The 18248-nt window shown below is 40.8% G+C and overlaps 1 protein-coding gene across 7 annotated transcripts in view; it reads right to left on the reverse strand.

Moving 5' to 3' along the window:
* Nucleotides 1-18248, reverse strand: part of ERBIN (erbb2 interacting protein) — a 161361-nt gene that overhangs the window by 21037 nt on the left and 122076 nt on the right. For 6 of the 7 annotated variants that reach the window (XM_074995489.1, XM_074995490.1, XM_074995493.1 and 3 more), the window contains 3 exons: nt 8859-8973; nt 6515-6698; nt 4068-5610 (listed from right to left, as the gene is read on the reverse strand). In XM_074995489.1, coding sequence (XP_074851590.1) covers nt 4068-5610; nt 6515-6698; nt 8859-8973 — 1842 coding nt within the window. Of the gene's footprint in view, nt 1-511; nt 1173-4067; nt 5611-6514; nt 6699-8858; nt 8974-18248 lie in introns of those variants that run through there. The other variant, XM_074995495.1, reaches the window with a different exon arrangement.

An 18248-nucleotide genomic window follows, 5' to 3' on the forward strand; every position in this document is an offset into this window, starting at 1 on the left:
GGAAAGGACAGTGGTGAGGTCTGTGATGGTTAGTGCCGTACCTAATTCACAGCCATGAAAAAACATCAGTCTGTGGAATCTGGCCTCCCTCACATGAAATCTGGGCTTTTGTGTGCTTTTATCCTATATTATAATGATTTAATGCAGAGGGAGACAAATGTTTCTCACACTGGGGGTACTGACCCAAAGTAGAGTTGCAAGGAAGAGTCATAAGGTTATTTTAGAGGATCATGATCAGTGGAAGATTAACCACTGGACCAACAGAGCCAATGTCCAGGGCCCCCAGGAAAGTGGGTGCACCCAAGCCCTACTCTGCCTTCCTGGTGTTCCTCCTGGTGAGTGGAGTCAGAGTGCAGGGTTTACTCCACTCCCCCAGCTCTCCTTTCATGGAGCAAGGAAGCCCTGGCTACCTGGCAGTATCACCAGATGGCCAGAAAAGCCCCCTCCCCCACCACCCGACTTGCTTTGTCCCAGGGCCCCAAAAAAGCACAATCAGCCAATGGTCATGGTATTGTCACCCCTTCTGTGCTGCCTTCAGGGCTGGGTGACTGCAGAGCAGTGGCTGTTGGCCAGGTGTCCAGCTCTGAACACAGCATCCCACCAGCAGCAGCACAGAAATAAGGGGCAATACCATATCTTACCATCCTCACTTCTGCTGTGCTGCCTTCAGAGTTGGGCAGCCAGTGTGGCAGCTGATGACTGAGGGCCCAGGTCTGCAGGCAGCAGTGTATAAGTGGCAACAATCCTCACTTCTGTGCTGCTGGTGGTGCTTTTAGAGCTGGGATCCTGGCCAGCAGCTGCCACTCTCCAAGCAGACCAGCTCTGAAGGCAGTGCTGCTGCCAACAGCAGCAGCAAAGGGGTAGCGGTACCGCAACCACACACCCCAAAATAACCTTGTGAACCATCCTACAGCTCCTTCTACAACACTTGGAAATTTCAGATTTAAATAGCTGAAATCATGAAATGTAAGTTTTTCTTAAATCCTACAACTGTGAAATTGACCAAAATGGACCGTGAATTTGGTAGGACTCTAGTGATGGTCCTTAGTTTCTGTGGGTATCAAAAATCCACCATAATAAAAGCACTATTGTGAGACCCTTAAAATGTATGTGACATCACAGCTCACATACGTACCCAGATAAGGCTTGAGACCAGAATCTACAACTTATTCCTGTAAGGAGGGAATTATTATAGTTAAGGCTAATGTTGCTGTTCAGATTTTATCACAAAGAAATATTATTGCTTGAAAAAACTGTGCAGATTCAGAACACCACTTTTGTTCCATGTCCATAGAAAAGTCATGCTTAGCTTTGCTCATCATCCTTAAATAAATCCCCTTAACAAGCAGGACACCGAGATGAGGAAAGTATTAACACAGTGATCATCACCCAACAGAAAGAGTTCTTCTCGAGGGAAGGATAAAGAAATTTGATGCATTTAGCTGACAATGCCATCCAGGGCAACATATTTTCAAGGACAAGGAATATGTATCATCAACATAGCAACGACACTCTGCTCTAGATTTAGAAGATACCTTCCCAAGAAGCTGTGCGTATACTTTGGACAACATGGATGACTAAAATACTGAAAGATGCTATCCTCATTTCAAGTTCCTTGATTACATGTAATTATTGAACACTGCCAATAAAACTTTATCTTCTAGGCATAACAAACCATGTGAGAGCAGCTCACCAATGCTCTGTCATATCAAAAACCTTCAAAGATCTACTACATGATCAGGACAGCTAAGTGCCCTCAAAGCATCAAAAGATCATTTAAGATTCTGACAAACATGAACCTGAAAAGACTAGATTCCAGATTAATATCCACTTAGCATGGCTGTGAGGTTTACATGCAAGTTTTTAATCAACTTGAAAAATATGTTTTATTTCAAGATATATATTTTTAAAACCACACTACAATAAAAGCAACATTTACCTGAGCCTCTAAGGGCTGAGCTAGTCTAGCAAGGCTCCTTGGTGGAGGCCATGATGTACCTACTGGTTCATTCTATGGTAGCTAACTGAGCCAAGTATAATGTGAAAAAAATTTTTTTTTCCTTTTTCAGGAATGATAAGCTTATAATCAATTATTTAAATATTTTTTTCACAGGGGTTTAACACTTATATTTATAATATGAGGGACATTCCCAAACCTGAGCAATGCTTTTCAGGAAACATATATGATGAACTGTCTCAAACTGAGGTGTCATTAGAAGAGGGTTTGGAACAAATTGATAAACTAAACAGTAATAAGTCACCAGGACCAGATGGTATTCACCCAAGAGTTCTGAAGGAACTCAGAAGTGTAACTGAAGAACTACTAACTGTAGTTTTTAACCTGTCATTTAAATCAGCTTCTGTTCCAGATAAGTGGAGGATAGCTAATGTGATGCCAATCTTTAAAAAGGGCCACAGAGGTGATCCTGGCAACTACAGGCCAGACAGTCTGACTTCAGTACTGGACAAACTGGTTGAAACTCTAGTAAAGAGCAGATTTGTCAGACGCGCTGATGAACTTAATTTGTTAGGGGAGAGTCAACATGGCTTTTGTAAAGGGAAGTTGTGGCTCACCAATCTATTAGAATTTTTTGAAAGGGTCAACAAGTATGTCGACAAGGGGGATCCTGTGGATATAGTGTACTTAGATTTTCGGAAAGCCTTTGACAAGGTCCCTCACCAAAGATTCTTAAGCAAAGTTAACTGTCATGGGATAAGAGGGAAGGTCCTCTCTTGGATTGATAACTGATTAAAAGATCAGAAACAAAGGGTGGGAATAAATGGTCAGTTTTCAGAATGGAGAGAGGTAAATACTGGTGCCCCCTCAGGGGTCTGTACTGGGGCCAGTCCTATTCAACATATTTATAAATGATCTGCAAACAGGAATAAACAGTGAGGTGGCAAAATTTACAGATGACACAAAACCACTCCAAATAGTTAAGTTCCAAGCAGACTGTGAAGAGCTACAAAAGAATCTTAATAAATTGGGTGACTGGGCAACAAAATGGCAGATGAAATTCATTGTTGATAAATGCAAAGTAATGCACTTTGGAAAATATAATCCTAACTATATGTATAAAATGATGGGGTCTCACATAGCTGTTACCAGTCAAGAAAGATTTTGGAGTCATTGTCGATAGTTCTCTGAAGACATCCACTCAGTGTGCAGCAGCAGTCAAAAAAGGTAACAAAATGTTGGGAATCATTAAGAAAGGAATAGATAATAAGACAGAAAATGTCATATTACCTTTATATAAATCCATCCTACGTCCACATCTGAAATAGCGTGTACAGATGTGGTCGCCCCATCTCAAAAAAGATACATTGGAATTGGAAAAGGTTCAGAAAAGGGCAACAAAAATGACTAAGGGTATGGAATGTCTGCCATATGAGGAGAGATTAATAAGACTGGGACTGTTTAGATTGGAAAAAGATGATTAAGGGGGGATATGATAGACGTATATAAAATCATGACTAGTGTGGAAAAAATAAATAAGGAATTGTTATTTACTCCTTGTCACAACACAAGAACTAGGGGTCACCAACTGAAATTAATAGGTAGCAGGTTTAAAAGAAACAATATGAAATATTTTTTCACACAATGCACAGTTAACCTGTGGAACTCCTTGCCAGAGAACGTTGTGAAGACCAAGACTATCATAGAGTTTAAAAAAGAACTAGATAAATTCATGGGGGATAGGTCCATCAATGGCTATAAGCCAGGATGGGCATGTACGGTGTCCCTATCATCTGTCTGGAAGAGGATGGAAATGGGCAACAGGGAATTGATCACTTGATGATTACCTGTTCTGTTCATTTTCTCTGCAGCACCTGGCATTGGCCACTGTCAGAAGACAGGATACTGGGTTTGATGGACCGATGGTCTGACCCAGTATGGCTGTTCTTATAAAGGACCTATTTTTTTTTTTAAAATGTTTACCAGTCCCATTTAGAATTTTTCAGAGCACAGTTTCCTTCAAAATTGAAAAATTAATCAAAATACAGATTATGTAGCCTTTTTTATTATACAAGATGACAGAAAGATAAAAATAATTAACAAGCTTTACCTTCTCCAGCTTCTTAGCTTCAATGTGTCGTAGCACCTGTTCCCGCCAATCATGAGGAACTTTACTTTTTCCTGGAGGGTCTAACAAAGAATGTTCAGAATTAACCCTTGGATTTGGTCTTTTTGTGGGACTAGTCCGTGAATAATTAAAGTCACTAACTGACATAGTTCTTTCCGGTATTTCATTCACTGATGGGCGAGCACTCTGAGGCCTGGGTACATTTGGACCATCAATGCTATATGTTCTTGCAGAAAGAGGTCTCTGTTGCCCAGACATTATTGGTGGAGCTCTTTCCATTGAATGTAAATCTCTATACATTAAATAGTCCCCTTCAGGAACCTGGGCACGCCTTGGGGGTCCAGTGTCACCAACATTTACGGATGCTGTAGAGGATATGCTGCTCTGTCTCTGAAGAGTATTTCTGGCTGCTCCAGGAACAAGTCTATCATTCGGTGGAACAGCCCACATTTCCAAATGTCTTCCACCCATCCTTTGATGCATGTTATATACAGCACTGGCACGAACATTGTTATGATTGGAGAAATTCATGTTGGCAGAATATTTTACATAATTAGAACTTTCTGAGCTATCTGACCTAGGTAGGCGCTCAGGTGGTAAGCTTCCTTGCTCTATTTGGGCATTTTGTTTTGGGGGCCACAAGGTGTCTTTGGCTGTTGTACTACTGCTATATTGTATATTATACTGAGGCGCACCAAACATCTGCACCCCACTTGTCACTTGTCCTCTAATTACATTAGCACCTTCAGGATTGTGATTGGAATCAAACTTGAACAAAGTTTTTGTACAAGTTACTAAATCAGAAGATGAAGATGACCCAGGAAATATCTGCAAAGGCTGGTCATATAGAAGAGTAGCAGACTTGCTTCGGACAATGTTTTTTCCATCTGGACAAGCAGATGCAGATTTTACCACTGAGTTTGGCTCCTGGGATCCATTGTCATTAACAATATCAACAATTTTTAGTGCACCAGTCTCCATGTTGGTGATACTGTGAGATTTCACTACAGGGCCACTTCGCTGTGGGGACAGATCTTCAGTGCTCTTTGAAATAGTCATATCCACAGAAGAACCAGTGTCAGCTGTAACACTTTTCTTTAATTCAGGCTTCCTTGGAGACTGCGATGCTTCTTCAGAATGTCCATTCACTTTATTTAAAGAACTGACATTAGAATATTGATTTCTGTTTTCCAAGTGCTCAGTTTCTTCCTTCACATTATAATTTAAACTGCCCTTTACTGATACCATTTCCTGTGTCTTTACTCTTTCCATAACACTTGGCTGCATTGCTGTGTCTTCACTAGCCGGTTTACTGATGTTCATGTTAATTTGGTCTAATTCATGACATTTCTCAGTAGCCGTGTTTAGATCAACAGCTTTTTCTATTAAAGCTAATCTCTGTTCAATGGTTAATTCATATTCAGGCAATTTTGTAACTCTCTCTTGTGCACCAATTTCTTCTTTCGTTATGATAGTTAATTCACCTCCATTTTGCAAAAGGCTATTAAAATTTTCATCTTCTTGCCTGAAAAAAGATAGTTGTTAAAGGAACACCTAAGAGGCTGCAAATAACATAGGTCTATTTTTAAATATTGGTTCAGATAAATTATGTATTATCATGCAAAAATCCCACATGGATGTATTATGAGACAAAAGGCCAAATGCTGACCTAATGTACAACTCATTACATTCCCATTAGCAAAAACATTGTGTACTAACCAGCCTAACCCTTCAAGTTTTTCTTGAAGAACAAGTTGCACTGAAATTAATGGACTATTCATGTGAGCAAGAATTCTTCAATTTGTAACAGATTGCAAAATCAGGCCCTAATTTCAGAATTCCATTTAAAAGTTCAGTATTACTTTTTCCAATATTGTACTTCCATTGTTATTATTGCTACAAATACAATTATATTTTTAACTGGATACTTCCAAAATTACGATCATCATGAGAAAAATGCCTTGACTGTAGTGCATTATACTACACACTATAGACTGCTACCCATTAAACTCAGAGGTTACAATATTTAAGAGCAGCTAGCCACATTGCTGTTTAAAATGCTCTGAATAATCTTAAATGATGCGATGGGGCTTTTCTGTAGAAATAGTAGAAAAATAAAAGTTCAAAGAGATCCATTTATTGTACCTTGAGAAAACAGGATATATTTCTTGAATACTACAACTTGCTGGGATTCTTTTGTTTTTCATTTAAAAAAATCAAAGTTATTTTGTTTTACACTTTAAGACAAAAAGTTCTATTTTCTTATTTAAAATATTTTTAGAATATGAAGGTACATAAGCTAATTATTTAATGAGTGATAATTAAGGTGTCAGACAGGACTTAACTTTACAGTAAAAGATAAGCAACAAGTTCCTCTATTCTAGTTTCTCAGGTATCCTAATGGTCTTGCTATAAATTGTTTCACAAACCTGATTTTAGTAGAAATAGCAGCACTGCGGGTTTCTTTGTTTGGAGAGCATGGTGAAATATCATTGCTACTGTCAGTATTTAGAGAAACTGAATCTGACATTCGAGAAGGAGAGGAACAATTGCTGTTATTCTGATTGCTGTTGTGGGTAGCTTCATCTGACAAGGAATCTGCATCTTTATTATCTGAAACAAAATTTGTCTGTTTAGTCATGCACATATTGAACTTCTAATGAAGTCAAATGTTCACACACACTGCTTACTATTAAAAAAGTATAATTTCTTCACATCTTCAAACATTGCTAACTTATTATTCTAATAAACATTAGTACATAGCTTTTGCAAAGTTCAGTTTTGCTTCATATAATTTGACAGATTTTCTACTTTTGTCAGCAATGGTTCCTGTTTTTCAACAAGAAGCTGGCTTAAGTGCAAGTTAGTACTTGCCTAGTACTGAAATTTAACTTGTTGCTCTTTGTGAAGTGTATTGGCCAGGTATAAATGTTACATTACATAATTTTTTTCAAAGGCCATAAATCAATGTTTCACGTTTCTGCTTTTTCACCCTCCACAAGTGCTTATATTTGCACAAACCTTGTTAGCTTTTTTTTTCCCAAGTGAAGTGTTCAGCTTCATATGTGAGAAAAATGGTAATGGTACACAAAGTTGCTGCTTGATAATGTTACCATATAATTCCATCTATCTGAATCCATGTGTCCTTCTTGTAGCCCTATGTTAATCACCTGCTAATAACTTCTCAATAACTTTCATCATTGTTTTTAATACTGACTAAAACATATACTTTTATTAAATTATGCCCAACAATGGTTTTAATAAAATCTGGAGTTTTAATAAACTCAGTAAAGTTCCCCATCCCCACCCCCGCAACTTTTTTATTACGCAAACATCTGCATTACTCCCTTCATTCCCCATACTTCTGTATCAATAAAATTCCAGCTCAAACTAGCATTTCAGTTTATGTTTCCCCAGCCATCTGATTATACAAAATGTCCCCAGCCATCTGATTATACAAAATGTTCTGGAAGAAAATGAAAACTTTTGAAAAACCACTTATTTTCTGCAGAATATATTCTATAAATATAGCAAGAGAAGATCAACAATATATTAATGCCTAACTATAATTCACAAACACAACTCTGTAATGCTTTTACAGAGACCTAAAGAAGGCAAGCATTCCTGAACACATTTGTTCTTGAATAACCCATGCTTTCAAATACCTGATGAGCAAGTACAAATTACATAAATGCCTGGCTTACTAGGCACAAACTCACCATGTGCAGGAACATATTAGGTTATACAAATTAGACCTAGGCAAATGTACTTATACAATTCACCTTGCTGAAATTCAAAACTCTGGCTCCAAGAAGAATTAATTTGCAACCTATCCTCTAACTCCTGGGATAAAGAAAGAGCTTTTGGTTCATTTTAACCATCAGATAGCGGAGCCCAGAGGAAGCTTTGCTATCAAGCTCATGTCCCTTCTTCACATTTCTTCAGCATGTGAGAAAATGCATATTATGTGGGTCCAAAGCAGGACAAAGCCCTAATGACACCTACGGTCTCATTAACCCACTTTTTTTTAAAATTATAGCGTACTTCTTGCTCTGGAAGGAGCTGTACTGGGTAACATCAGAGAATATACTAAATAGGCAAAGAGCTATCTCCTTCACAACCTTTAAAACGTTGTGTCCCAAAAACCTGGAGTAGTTCTTACTCTGATGATAAAACAGAACCCCTGGTTGGAATAATTATCCTTCAGAGAACCAAATCTGATTATTCTAACAAATCTCATAATAGGAAGTTTCCCCTTGAAAGAGCAAGTGAATAAATGCTGTTGGACTTCCAAGCAGCAGTCTGGGATGGCACAGAGGGACTTGGCAAACTCCATTTTTCCAGTTTAAATCTACATTTATTCCACAACAATGGGACATTTATAGGCTGGTAGGATTCAGTTTAAACTGGTAGTCACCAATAAACATTGATTTTTACCTGACACGCAAACATCAGTGGGGAAAAAAATATCCCTTGATAACTATCAGTAAGTGCGCCTTCTCCCACACCTTACACCCAGAAGGACTCAGGATTCCAATCACATACAACCCTCTGCAGCCTGCTGACAGTCTACAATACAGGGTACACCCCCTTGCTCTGAAACAAATGTATTTAAAAGAAGAGGAAAAATCTACACAAATTGTAGGAGCCAGGCGGAGAGGACTTAAACATAAATCACTATTAGTTACCAAATTTATTTACTCAGTAACAGAGAAATGAACAATCCTCACAACCATACAAAGTACTCTTGTTTTGTGTGGTTTGTTATCTAACCTTTTTTATTATTGCTAAGTGCTACCACTTTTGGTTGGTTAATGGATGTTTCTATCAGCGGTGGGTGCATTTCTGCCATTTTCATCTCTTCATCAGAAGAGAGTTCTTCTGATTCCTGCCAAAGGAAAAAACAGATTTTATGCTGTAAATCTGAAGTGGGTTGTTTAAAAAAGTTAAGTGATTGCTGTGAAATGCTATGACAAACCAAGATACATAAACGCTAATAAATGCTTCTACATCAGAATTAATTTTCAAAATGTTACTAAGAATTCAGATATTTTCACTTTTGTTTGCTGAACTTCAGACAACAGGGCAGATGTTCAGCCCTTCCTAAAAAAATCAGGCCACTTGAGATGTCTCAATCTGGTACCCAAAAACAAAGGTATCCAAAATCATGTGATGCTGGAATATCTAAGTCAGTGCTCTAGAGGAACACAGTATGGTAAATATGGTAAGGAAAGCCCATAGGTGGGCTGCAGCAGCATCTGATCTAATCCTGATGCAAAAAGTGATACTTAGCTAGTTGCCGTTCACTTTCAGGAACAGAAACTAGATAAGCCTTTGAATATTTTGCAGAATTTCAGAGTCTGATATCTTAGTCTCTCCACTTTTTCTGGGCACTTTCATTATAATCTAACATTATACTCAAAGTGTGGAGGAGCAGTAAAGCATGATATTAAGAAAGCAGGTATTTACTAGGAATTCTGAGATCTCAGTCTAGTTTTTAAGACTGAATATTCTAGGGCAGGGTTTCCCAAACTTTATATAGTTGAAACCCATTTTTTTTAGTACTTTTTTTTGCGGCCCAAATATATAAACTCATATAAAAAAAAAGAATGAAAATGAATAAATTTTCACTGTTTATTATTTATTCACAATAATAATAATACATAATATAAATCTTGATATCAAATACTTAAATGCCTAACTTGTTATTACCTTAATTACGTGGGAAAATATGAAACATACCCAATTAACAGAATCGTATGTGACAATTTGTACATTTTTTAAGGACTGGTATTTTTTTCCCTCCAAGGACTGGTACTGGGCCATGGACCACACTTCGGGGAACACTGCTCTAGAGAAATGTTGCCTGCTTCTTTTGGTCACGGTTCAGTCTCATAAGCTGAAAATTCAACCCTTTTTGAGGTGAAGATATGGAACACAAAGAGAGCAGGGTGAAATGATCAGAAAGAAAATTGTTTTTCTTTTGTGTTGTTTGGCTACCTTATGCCCCACTGCCTTGTGGGTTATCCTGGGAAGGAGCAAGGCTAAGGGAGTAAACCCGAACGAAAATTCGGACGGGAGTCCTAAGGTGGTTCTGTGCCAACTTCTGGCATTGACCTGGCAACTCCTGCAGCTGAGCTGGTACCAGACGTAGATGTTATCCTCTCCTTTGGACTATATCAGTAAAGCCAAGAGGGGAACACTGGTGTCTGGGCAGCCCAGGGTCCCAAAAAAATTGCCCAGCCTCGTGCCTGGAGAGGTACTCCAGCACCGCTTAACAGCGTTGAACCAACATGGGAGGTAACAGATACCGGTTATAAGCTCTTGCTCGATTGGCGTAGAGAACAAGCGCCAGGAGTTGCCTTTGACGGTGCGAGACATTATCACATCTCACTGGATAGTCACTGCCCGCCTCAAGCTGGGGAGCCCCCAGCCAGTAGGGTACTGTCCCACCACAGTTCACCTGCCTCACTGGGTGCGTGAGGCTTAAGGTTACCAAACCTGACAACTGACTGAAATTTGAGCACCAGGGAAACCAATACGAAAATCAACAAGAAAAGGAAACCATCAAAGTTTAAAGCTTGCTTGCTGGAATGTGCAGACCATGCTGACCAGGTTTACTGAAGATCTTCAGGACATCAGTGACACCCGAAAGACTGATGTCATCAATGAGGAATGGAAGAGGCTCCCAGTTGACATTGCTGCTCTGCAAGAGACGCGACTCTCAGATTCTGGATCTCTAAAGGACAAGGGCTACACCTTTTTCTGGCAGGGTAAAGCCCAAGAAGAACCCAAGGAGCATGGTGTTGCCTTCGCCATCAGAAACACCCTTCTACAAATGGTGGAATTAGTCACAGGCGGATCAGAAAGACTCCTTCAAGTATACTTCAAACTTGCGCCAGTCTTGTCCACCTGATCAGCGTTTATGCTCCAACCCTGTACGCCGCACTGGAAGTAAAAGACAAGTTCTATGACATGCTTAGTGCTGCCATAGCGCAAATACCTGCTCGCAAACAACTTTACATTTTGGGTGACTTCAATGCGAGAGTTGGAGCTGATCGTGACTCATGGACTTCCTGCTTAGGCTACTTCGGTGTGGGAAAAATGAATGAAAATGGACAGCGTCTTCTTAAATTTTGCATGTACCACAATCTGTGCATCACAAACACATTTTTCCAAACCACGCCACAGCACACAGTGTCATGGAGACACCCACGTGCGAAACACTGGCATCAATTAGACATGGTCATTGCTAGACATGATAACCTCAAAAACGTCCGTCTGACACGCAGCTATCATAGTGCCAACTGCAATACAGATCACTCGCTAGTTTGCTCCAAACTCAAGATGATTCCCAAGAACCTGTACCACTCTAAACCAACTGAAAGGCCCCGCACTGATGCCAGAAAGACAGCAAACTCAGAGAGAGCCAAAATGTTCAGAGAGACCCTCGAGGAGCCCTGGGCATGCCGATGTGACATCCAGATGGCAGCATCTGAGGGATACAATTTACAACAGCGCCTTGTCGGTGTTTGGAAGAAGAGCTAGAAACACAAATGACTGGTTCGAAGCTAACTCCAATGAGCTGATTCCAGCCATCGAAAAGAAGCGCGCTGCACTCCTGGAGTACAAACGCTCGCTGAGCCAGAGTACCCTGCAAGCACTCAGAGCAGCCAGAAAAACAGTACAGCAGACGGCCAGGTGCTGTGCCAACAACTACTGCCTCGAGCTATGCAGCAGCATCCGGACCAGTGCTGACTTTGGTAATCTCAGGGGAACGTACAAGGGCATCAAGAAGGCATCAGGAGCCACCCAGAACAAGATGACACCTCTGAAATCCAAATCTGGTGAAGTCATCACTGACAAAGCCGAACAGATGGAGCGCTGGGTCGAGCACTACTCTGAGTTGTACTCACGCGAGAACATTGTGGTTGATACAGCCCTCAATGCCATCGAGCGCCTACCAGTAATGGACGAACTGGACCAGGAACCAACTGTGGATGAACTGAAGAAAGCCATTGACAGCACTGCGGTACGAAAAGCCCCAGACCAGGATGGTATACCACCAGAGGTAATCAAGTGTGCTTTGGACACACCCCTGGAACCCCTACATGAGCTACTGTGCCTGTGCTGGGGAGAGAGAGAGGTTCCACAGGATATGTGCGACGCTAACATCGTAACCTTGTATAAGAACAAAGGAGACAGAAGCGACTGCAACAATTACCGTGGAATCCCCCTCCTAAGCATCACTGGTAAACTGTTCGCTTGCGTCATCCTCGGCAGACTCCAGAAGATTGCTGAGAGGGTGTATCCTGAATCACAGTGCGGATTCTGCGCAGAGAGATCTACCGTCGACGTGGTCTTCTCTCTGAGGCAGCTGCAGGAGAAATGCAGGGAGCAGAGGAAGCCACTCTATAATGCCTTCATCGACCTCACCAAGGCCTTTGTCTTGGTCAGCAGGGATGGACTGTTCAAACTGCTCCACAAGATAGGCTGTCCACCACGGTTACTCAAGATGATCCAGTCTTTCCACGAAGACATGAGAGGAACCATCCAATATGATGGTACATTATCGGATGTTTTGAGCATCAAGAGCGGCGTCAAACAAGGATGCATCCTTGCTCTGATATTGTTCGGGATCTTCTTCATGCTCCTCCTGAAGCACGCCTTTGGATCTTCAGCAGAGGGCATCTTTTTGCACACAAGATCTGATGGGAAACTGTTTAATCTTGCAAGGCTGAAAGCTAAATCTAAGGTGCGGGAAGTCCTCATCAGAGATATGCTGTTCACAGATGACGCTGCTGTAGTGTCACACACAGAAGACCAGCTTCAGAAACTGCTGGATTGGTTCTCCAAAGCATGCAAGGACTTCGCGCTTTCCATCAGCCTAAAGACGACAAATGTACTTGCTCAGGACGTTGCTGAACCTCCATCACTCAGCATTGACAACTATATGTTAGAGATCGTCCACAAGTTCGTTTACCTTGGGTCCACCATCACTGACACCCTGTCATTGGACACTGAGCTAAATAGAAGGATCGGAAAAGCAGCCACATCTCTGTCCTGACTCAGCTAGAGTGTGTGGAATAACATCAAGTTGTACACCCACACCAAAATGCAAGTCTACAGAGCCTGCATCCTCAGCACTCTCCTTTACGGCAGCGAGTCTTGGAGCCTGTACGCCCGCCAGGAAAAGAGGCTGAATGTCTTCCACTTGCACTGCCTCAGGCGCATCCTTGGAATATCGTGGAAGGACAGAGTGTCCAACACCGCCATCCTTGAGCAAGCTGGAATCCCAACCATGCACACCCTTCTCAGGCAGCGGCGGCTCCGCTGGCCTGGCCACATCCACAGGATGAATGACGGAAGGATCCCAAAAGACATCCTGTATGGCAAGCTAGCCTCTGGCAAAAGACCTCCCGGACGCCCCCATCTGCGCTACAAAGATGTTTGCGAGAGGGATCTCAGGGAGGCAGACATCGAGCTAGACAGCTGGGAGGAGCTGGCAGATGATCGCAGTAGATGGAGGCAGGAACTACACAAGGGCCTTCAGAAGGGTGACATGAGGATCAGACAGCTAGCAGAGGAGAAGCAAGCTCACAGAAAGCACACTAAGGATCTGCCAGACACCCATTACACATGCAACAGATGCAGCAAGGACTGTCACTCTCGCGTGGGCCTTCACAGTCACAGTCGACACTGCAAATGATGATCCCAAATGGAATCATGAAAGGCGCGATCCATAATCTACGTAGACTGAAGGATGCTACTACTACTACTACTTTATTCTCTAGCCTGTCTTTGAACAGCTTGATTGTTGCTGCTAAACTTTGAGGGAGCAATATCAGTTGCACAAGCATCCATTTTCCACAGATGCATAAAAACACTCAATCTTACCCAAGGAGGTATAAAAAAATAAAATTCAAGCTTGACCAGACTTGAGCAAGACAGATGTCAGCTTGTCTTTCATTTAAATAATCCAAGCTAAAAGAGCTCCAGTGAAGGTATTAAAAGTCATAGCAGCTTTCCAAGATGCAGCTGAGCATCATAATTCTTTTAGTCACTTCTTTTTGCTATCAGTTTGATCTTTAAGAAAAAAAACTCCTTGCATGAAGAAAATGGTTCTTTCAGGGGAGAGAGTTTCCTCTTAAAAATACTGCAAAATCCTTACAGTAGGGGAGAATGGAAACAAACCTGAAAGTTTAACATTTTTATTTAGCTTTGTCCCTGCTAGGAGTTTCAGGTAATTTCATCAGAAGGACTTCTGGTAGAAGCCACCAGGGGCTCTTTTTCCACGATGCAGACTGAAAACTTTATTGCATAATACCTTTGGCTGCAGTAAAGAAGGACAAAGCCTTATTTTGATGGCCAGTAAACACAACTTAGAACACAACAGACTAGAAGATGGAAAGTATAAGTTGTTTTCCAAAATGCTCTGAATGTTCGCCAGAGTCAGCTGAATTCCCTAAGCTAATGACCAGAATGAAAATTGCTTCCACAAGGCCAAGTAATTAACGGTAGCAGAGGGCCTCATAGAGTAAACTCTTTCATATTCAGCAGCCCTGGGACCAGTATGTTCCCGGATAATCAAATATTCTGGATAATAGAGAGGTATACCTAGCAATGCTTAACGCTAAAGAAAAACAAGATAGGATATTAACAAATAAAAAACACATGCAGAGTACTTTATTTACCAAAAACAGTAGTACTGTATGCTATGAACATACTGCATTTATTTGCATTCACTTTCATTATACTGTACTTATGGAAAACATAACTAAAATTTACTTATAGTTAAAATGCTGGTTATTTGGGAGTTCTGGATGATAGAATGCTGGATATGAAAGCGTTTACTGTACTAACAAGTAACACTTGTCAAAGAGCTTCCAAACATCATTTCTCTTCATTTAGCCATGCAGCCATTCCATGAGGTCCAGACTGCTCAGTGTTGGATGCCAAAACTGACCCCGATACCAGATCAATAGGTCAGGACAAAGAGGAAGAGATATGGGGAGGTCAAACCAGTAGATTGAGGAGAACTAGCCCTGTCTCAGCCAAGCTGATGCACAAAGAATCAGTCTGGCACAATCCAACTTCAGAATGACAACAACCAGTGAGATGGAGTAGGAAGATGACATATAAGAACACAATCCCGAACTCAAGTAGAAGGGATTGGTCAAGAACCTGGACTGAGGTCTGTTTGGGAGCAAATCTGATCGCATTTCTTGTTTGCTCTGAAAGACAACAGGTAAGTAATTAGAATTCCTGATTCTCTGAAGATGGACCTCAACACAATTCTTCAAAAATCAGTCATTCATACTTTTGAGAGAAAATCTTGCTAAAGTGATTGGCTAAGAAATTCCACACCTCTGGAACTGTGTAGCCTTGATAAAGTCTGCCTGAAACAGAAATGCCAAAACTTCATGGCCTCCTGACAAAGCTTCTTGTAATAGGCTCCATCCTGTTTGTTCACATAACACACTGCAGTACTGTTAAAGGGAAGTATGTGAACCATTGTGTCTGTGCTGTGCAACTGAAAGACCTGCCACACACTATAAATAACTTGAAGCTCCAGGATACTGAGACGAAGAGAAGCTTCCTGGTCTGTCCAAAGTCCCTGAATTTTCTAAATCCCAAGACATGCTCTTCTACCTGCTCTGGAGGAATTATTGTTATGGTCTGAGAAGGACAACTGAAGGGTACATCTTTGCAAACACTGATCTGATCCATCCACCACTTAAAGCAACTGCAGGATATGTGGTGGCGTTTCCAACGTCTCACAACTTTGCAAATACATGAGCTTGAACCAGGCTTCAAGACGATGAAGATAACCTTGTATGCTGGCCATTATATGTGGCACATATATGACAGCCACAGATACAATGTGTTATCTGAAATTGTTTGCTTAGCAGGCATACCCTCAAACTTGTACAAAGTAGTGGAGCCTCACTTCAACTTTATTTTTCGTGCGTGTGTTAAAGTTGATTTTGCTTTGTTTAAAATCAGATTTTGGTGATCAAAAAGATGCAGCGTGAACCTGATACGGTGAAGTAGTTAATCTCTGGACATGTTTCTCACCAACCAATTGTTCAGACAGAAATAAACATATATTCCCCCTTCCTTGGATGTGCAGTTACCACAGCCGTGGATTTGGTGAAAACCTGAGGAACTGGGGAGAGGCCAAAGGGGAGCACTGTGTACTAACAATGCTATCATGTGATTACAAATCTCAGAAACTTCCAGGCTACAGCTCCACTACATTCCCCTTTCAGAGGAGGAATGCAAATGAGGGAGATCAAAAATGCAAATGAAGTGCTGATTTACAAATCTCATACCTCATTTGCATAATCTCACACAATCCTGTTTCTGGAAGAGACTTTACTGAAAGCAAAAAAACAGTCATTTAGAAGGGGTTCCTTCAGAAAATAAGCCCATTTTCGAAAGAACCTTCCTTGCTATTTTGTTTCAGGAAGTACGGTTCTTTTGAAAATGGGGTTTTTCCCCCAAAGAAACCCCATCTACATGGCTGCTTTTTGCTTTTGGAAAAATCTCTTCTGGAAATGCAACTGGAAGAGATTATGCAAATGAAGCACAAGATTTGTAAATCAGAGCTTTATTTGCATTTTCAATCTCCCTCATTTACACTCCTCCTCCGACAGGGAAATGTAGTGTAGCCATAGCCCCAATGATTAGCAAAACCACCACATGTAAATAAATGTCTTCAAGATTAAGAACAGCAAAGAGGGAAAAGAGGGAAAACAGAGAGGTGGCAAAATTTGCAGACAAAAAAATATTACTCAACATAGTAAGCCCTAAACAGACTGTGAAGGGTTACAAAGGGATCTCACAAAAGTTGATGAATGGGCAACTAAATGTCAGATGAAATTCAATTGAAGCATGCTGGAAAACTTTATCTCAGTTATGCACACAAAATGATGCGTTTTAAATTAGCTGTTACCACTAATTGTAGATAGCTCTCTGAAAACATCTACTCAAATGTGCAGTGACAGTCAAAAAAAACTAAAGGTATATTAAGAAAAATTAGGAAAGGGACATATATTAAGAAAAAAACATATCATAATGCAGCCATATAAATCCATGGTATGCCTACATCTTGAATACTATGTATGGTTTTGATCTCCCTATTTGAAAAATATATTCTAGCAAAAAATATTGACAACAAAATGATTAAAAATATCAAAACAAAAAGCAGTCAAGTAGCACTTTAAAGACTAGCAAAATAGGAGGCATTAAAAATATGTAAGAGCTTCTGCATGAGGAGAAACTGAAAAGACAGAACTTTTCAGTTTGGAAAACAGATGACTACAAAAAGATATAACGACATCTGGGGTGGAGAAAGTAAATAAGGAAGTTTTATTTACTATTTCCCAAACACAAGAACCAGGCAGCAGGAAATTAACAGGCAGCAGGTTTGAAATAAAAATAACAGAAGTATTTCCTCACACAACACGGCCAACCAGCGGAACTCATTGTCAGGGGACGTGAAGGCCAAAACTGGGTTAAAAAAAGAACTAGCTAAAGGGAGAGATTGTCTAGGAACAACTATAGCAGAAAGGGATCTAGGGATTATAGTAGACCACAAGCTAAATATGAGTCAACAGTGTGATGCTGTTGCAAAAAAGCAAACATGATTCTGGGATGCATTAACAGGTGTGTTGTGAACAAGACACGAGAAATCATTCTTCCGCTCTACTCTGCGCTGGTTAGGCCTCAGCTGGAGTATTGTGTCCAGTTCTGGGCACCACAGTTCAAAAAAGATGTGGAGAAACTAGAGAGGGTCCAGAAAAGAGCGACAAGAATGATTAAAGGTCTAGAGAATGTGACCTATGAAAAAAGGTTGAAAGAACTGGGCTTGTTTAGTTTGGAAAAGAGAAGATTGAGGGGAGACGTGATAGTGGTTTTCAGGTATCTAAAAGGGAGTCATAAGGAGGAAGGAGAGAACTTGTTCTTCTTGGCCCCTGAGGACAGAACAAGAGGCAACGGGCTTAAACTGCAGGAAGGGAGGTTCAGATTGGACATTAGGAAAAAGTTCCTAACTGTCAGGGCGGTCAAACAGTGGAATAAATTGCCAAGGGAGGTTGTGGAATCTCCAGCGCTGGAGATATTTAAGAACAGGTTAGACAGATGTCTATCAGGGATGGT

This window comes from Carettochelys insculpta, chromosome 5 (assembly GCF_033958435.1).
Source record: "Carettochelys insculpta isolate YL-2023 chromosome 5, ASM3395843v1, whole genome shotgun sequence".
In the NCBI taxonomy this organism is placed as follows: Eukaryota; Metazoa; Chordata; order Testudines; family Carettochelyidae; genus Carettochelys; species Carettochelys insculpta.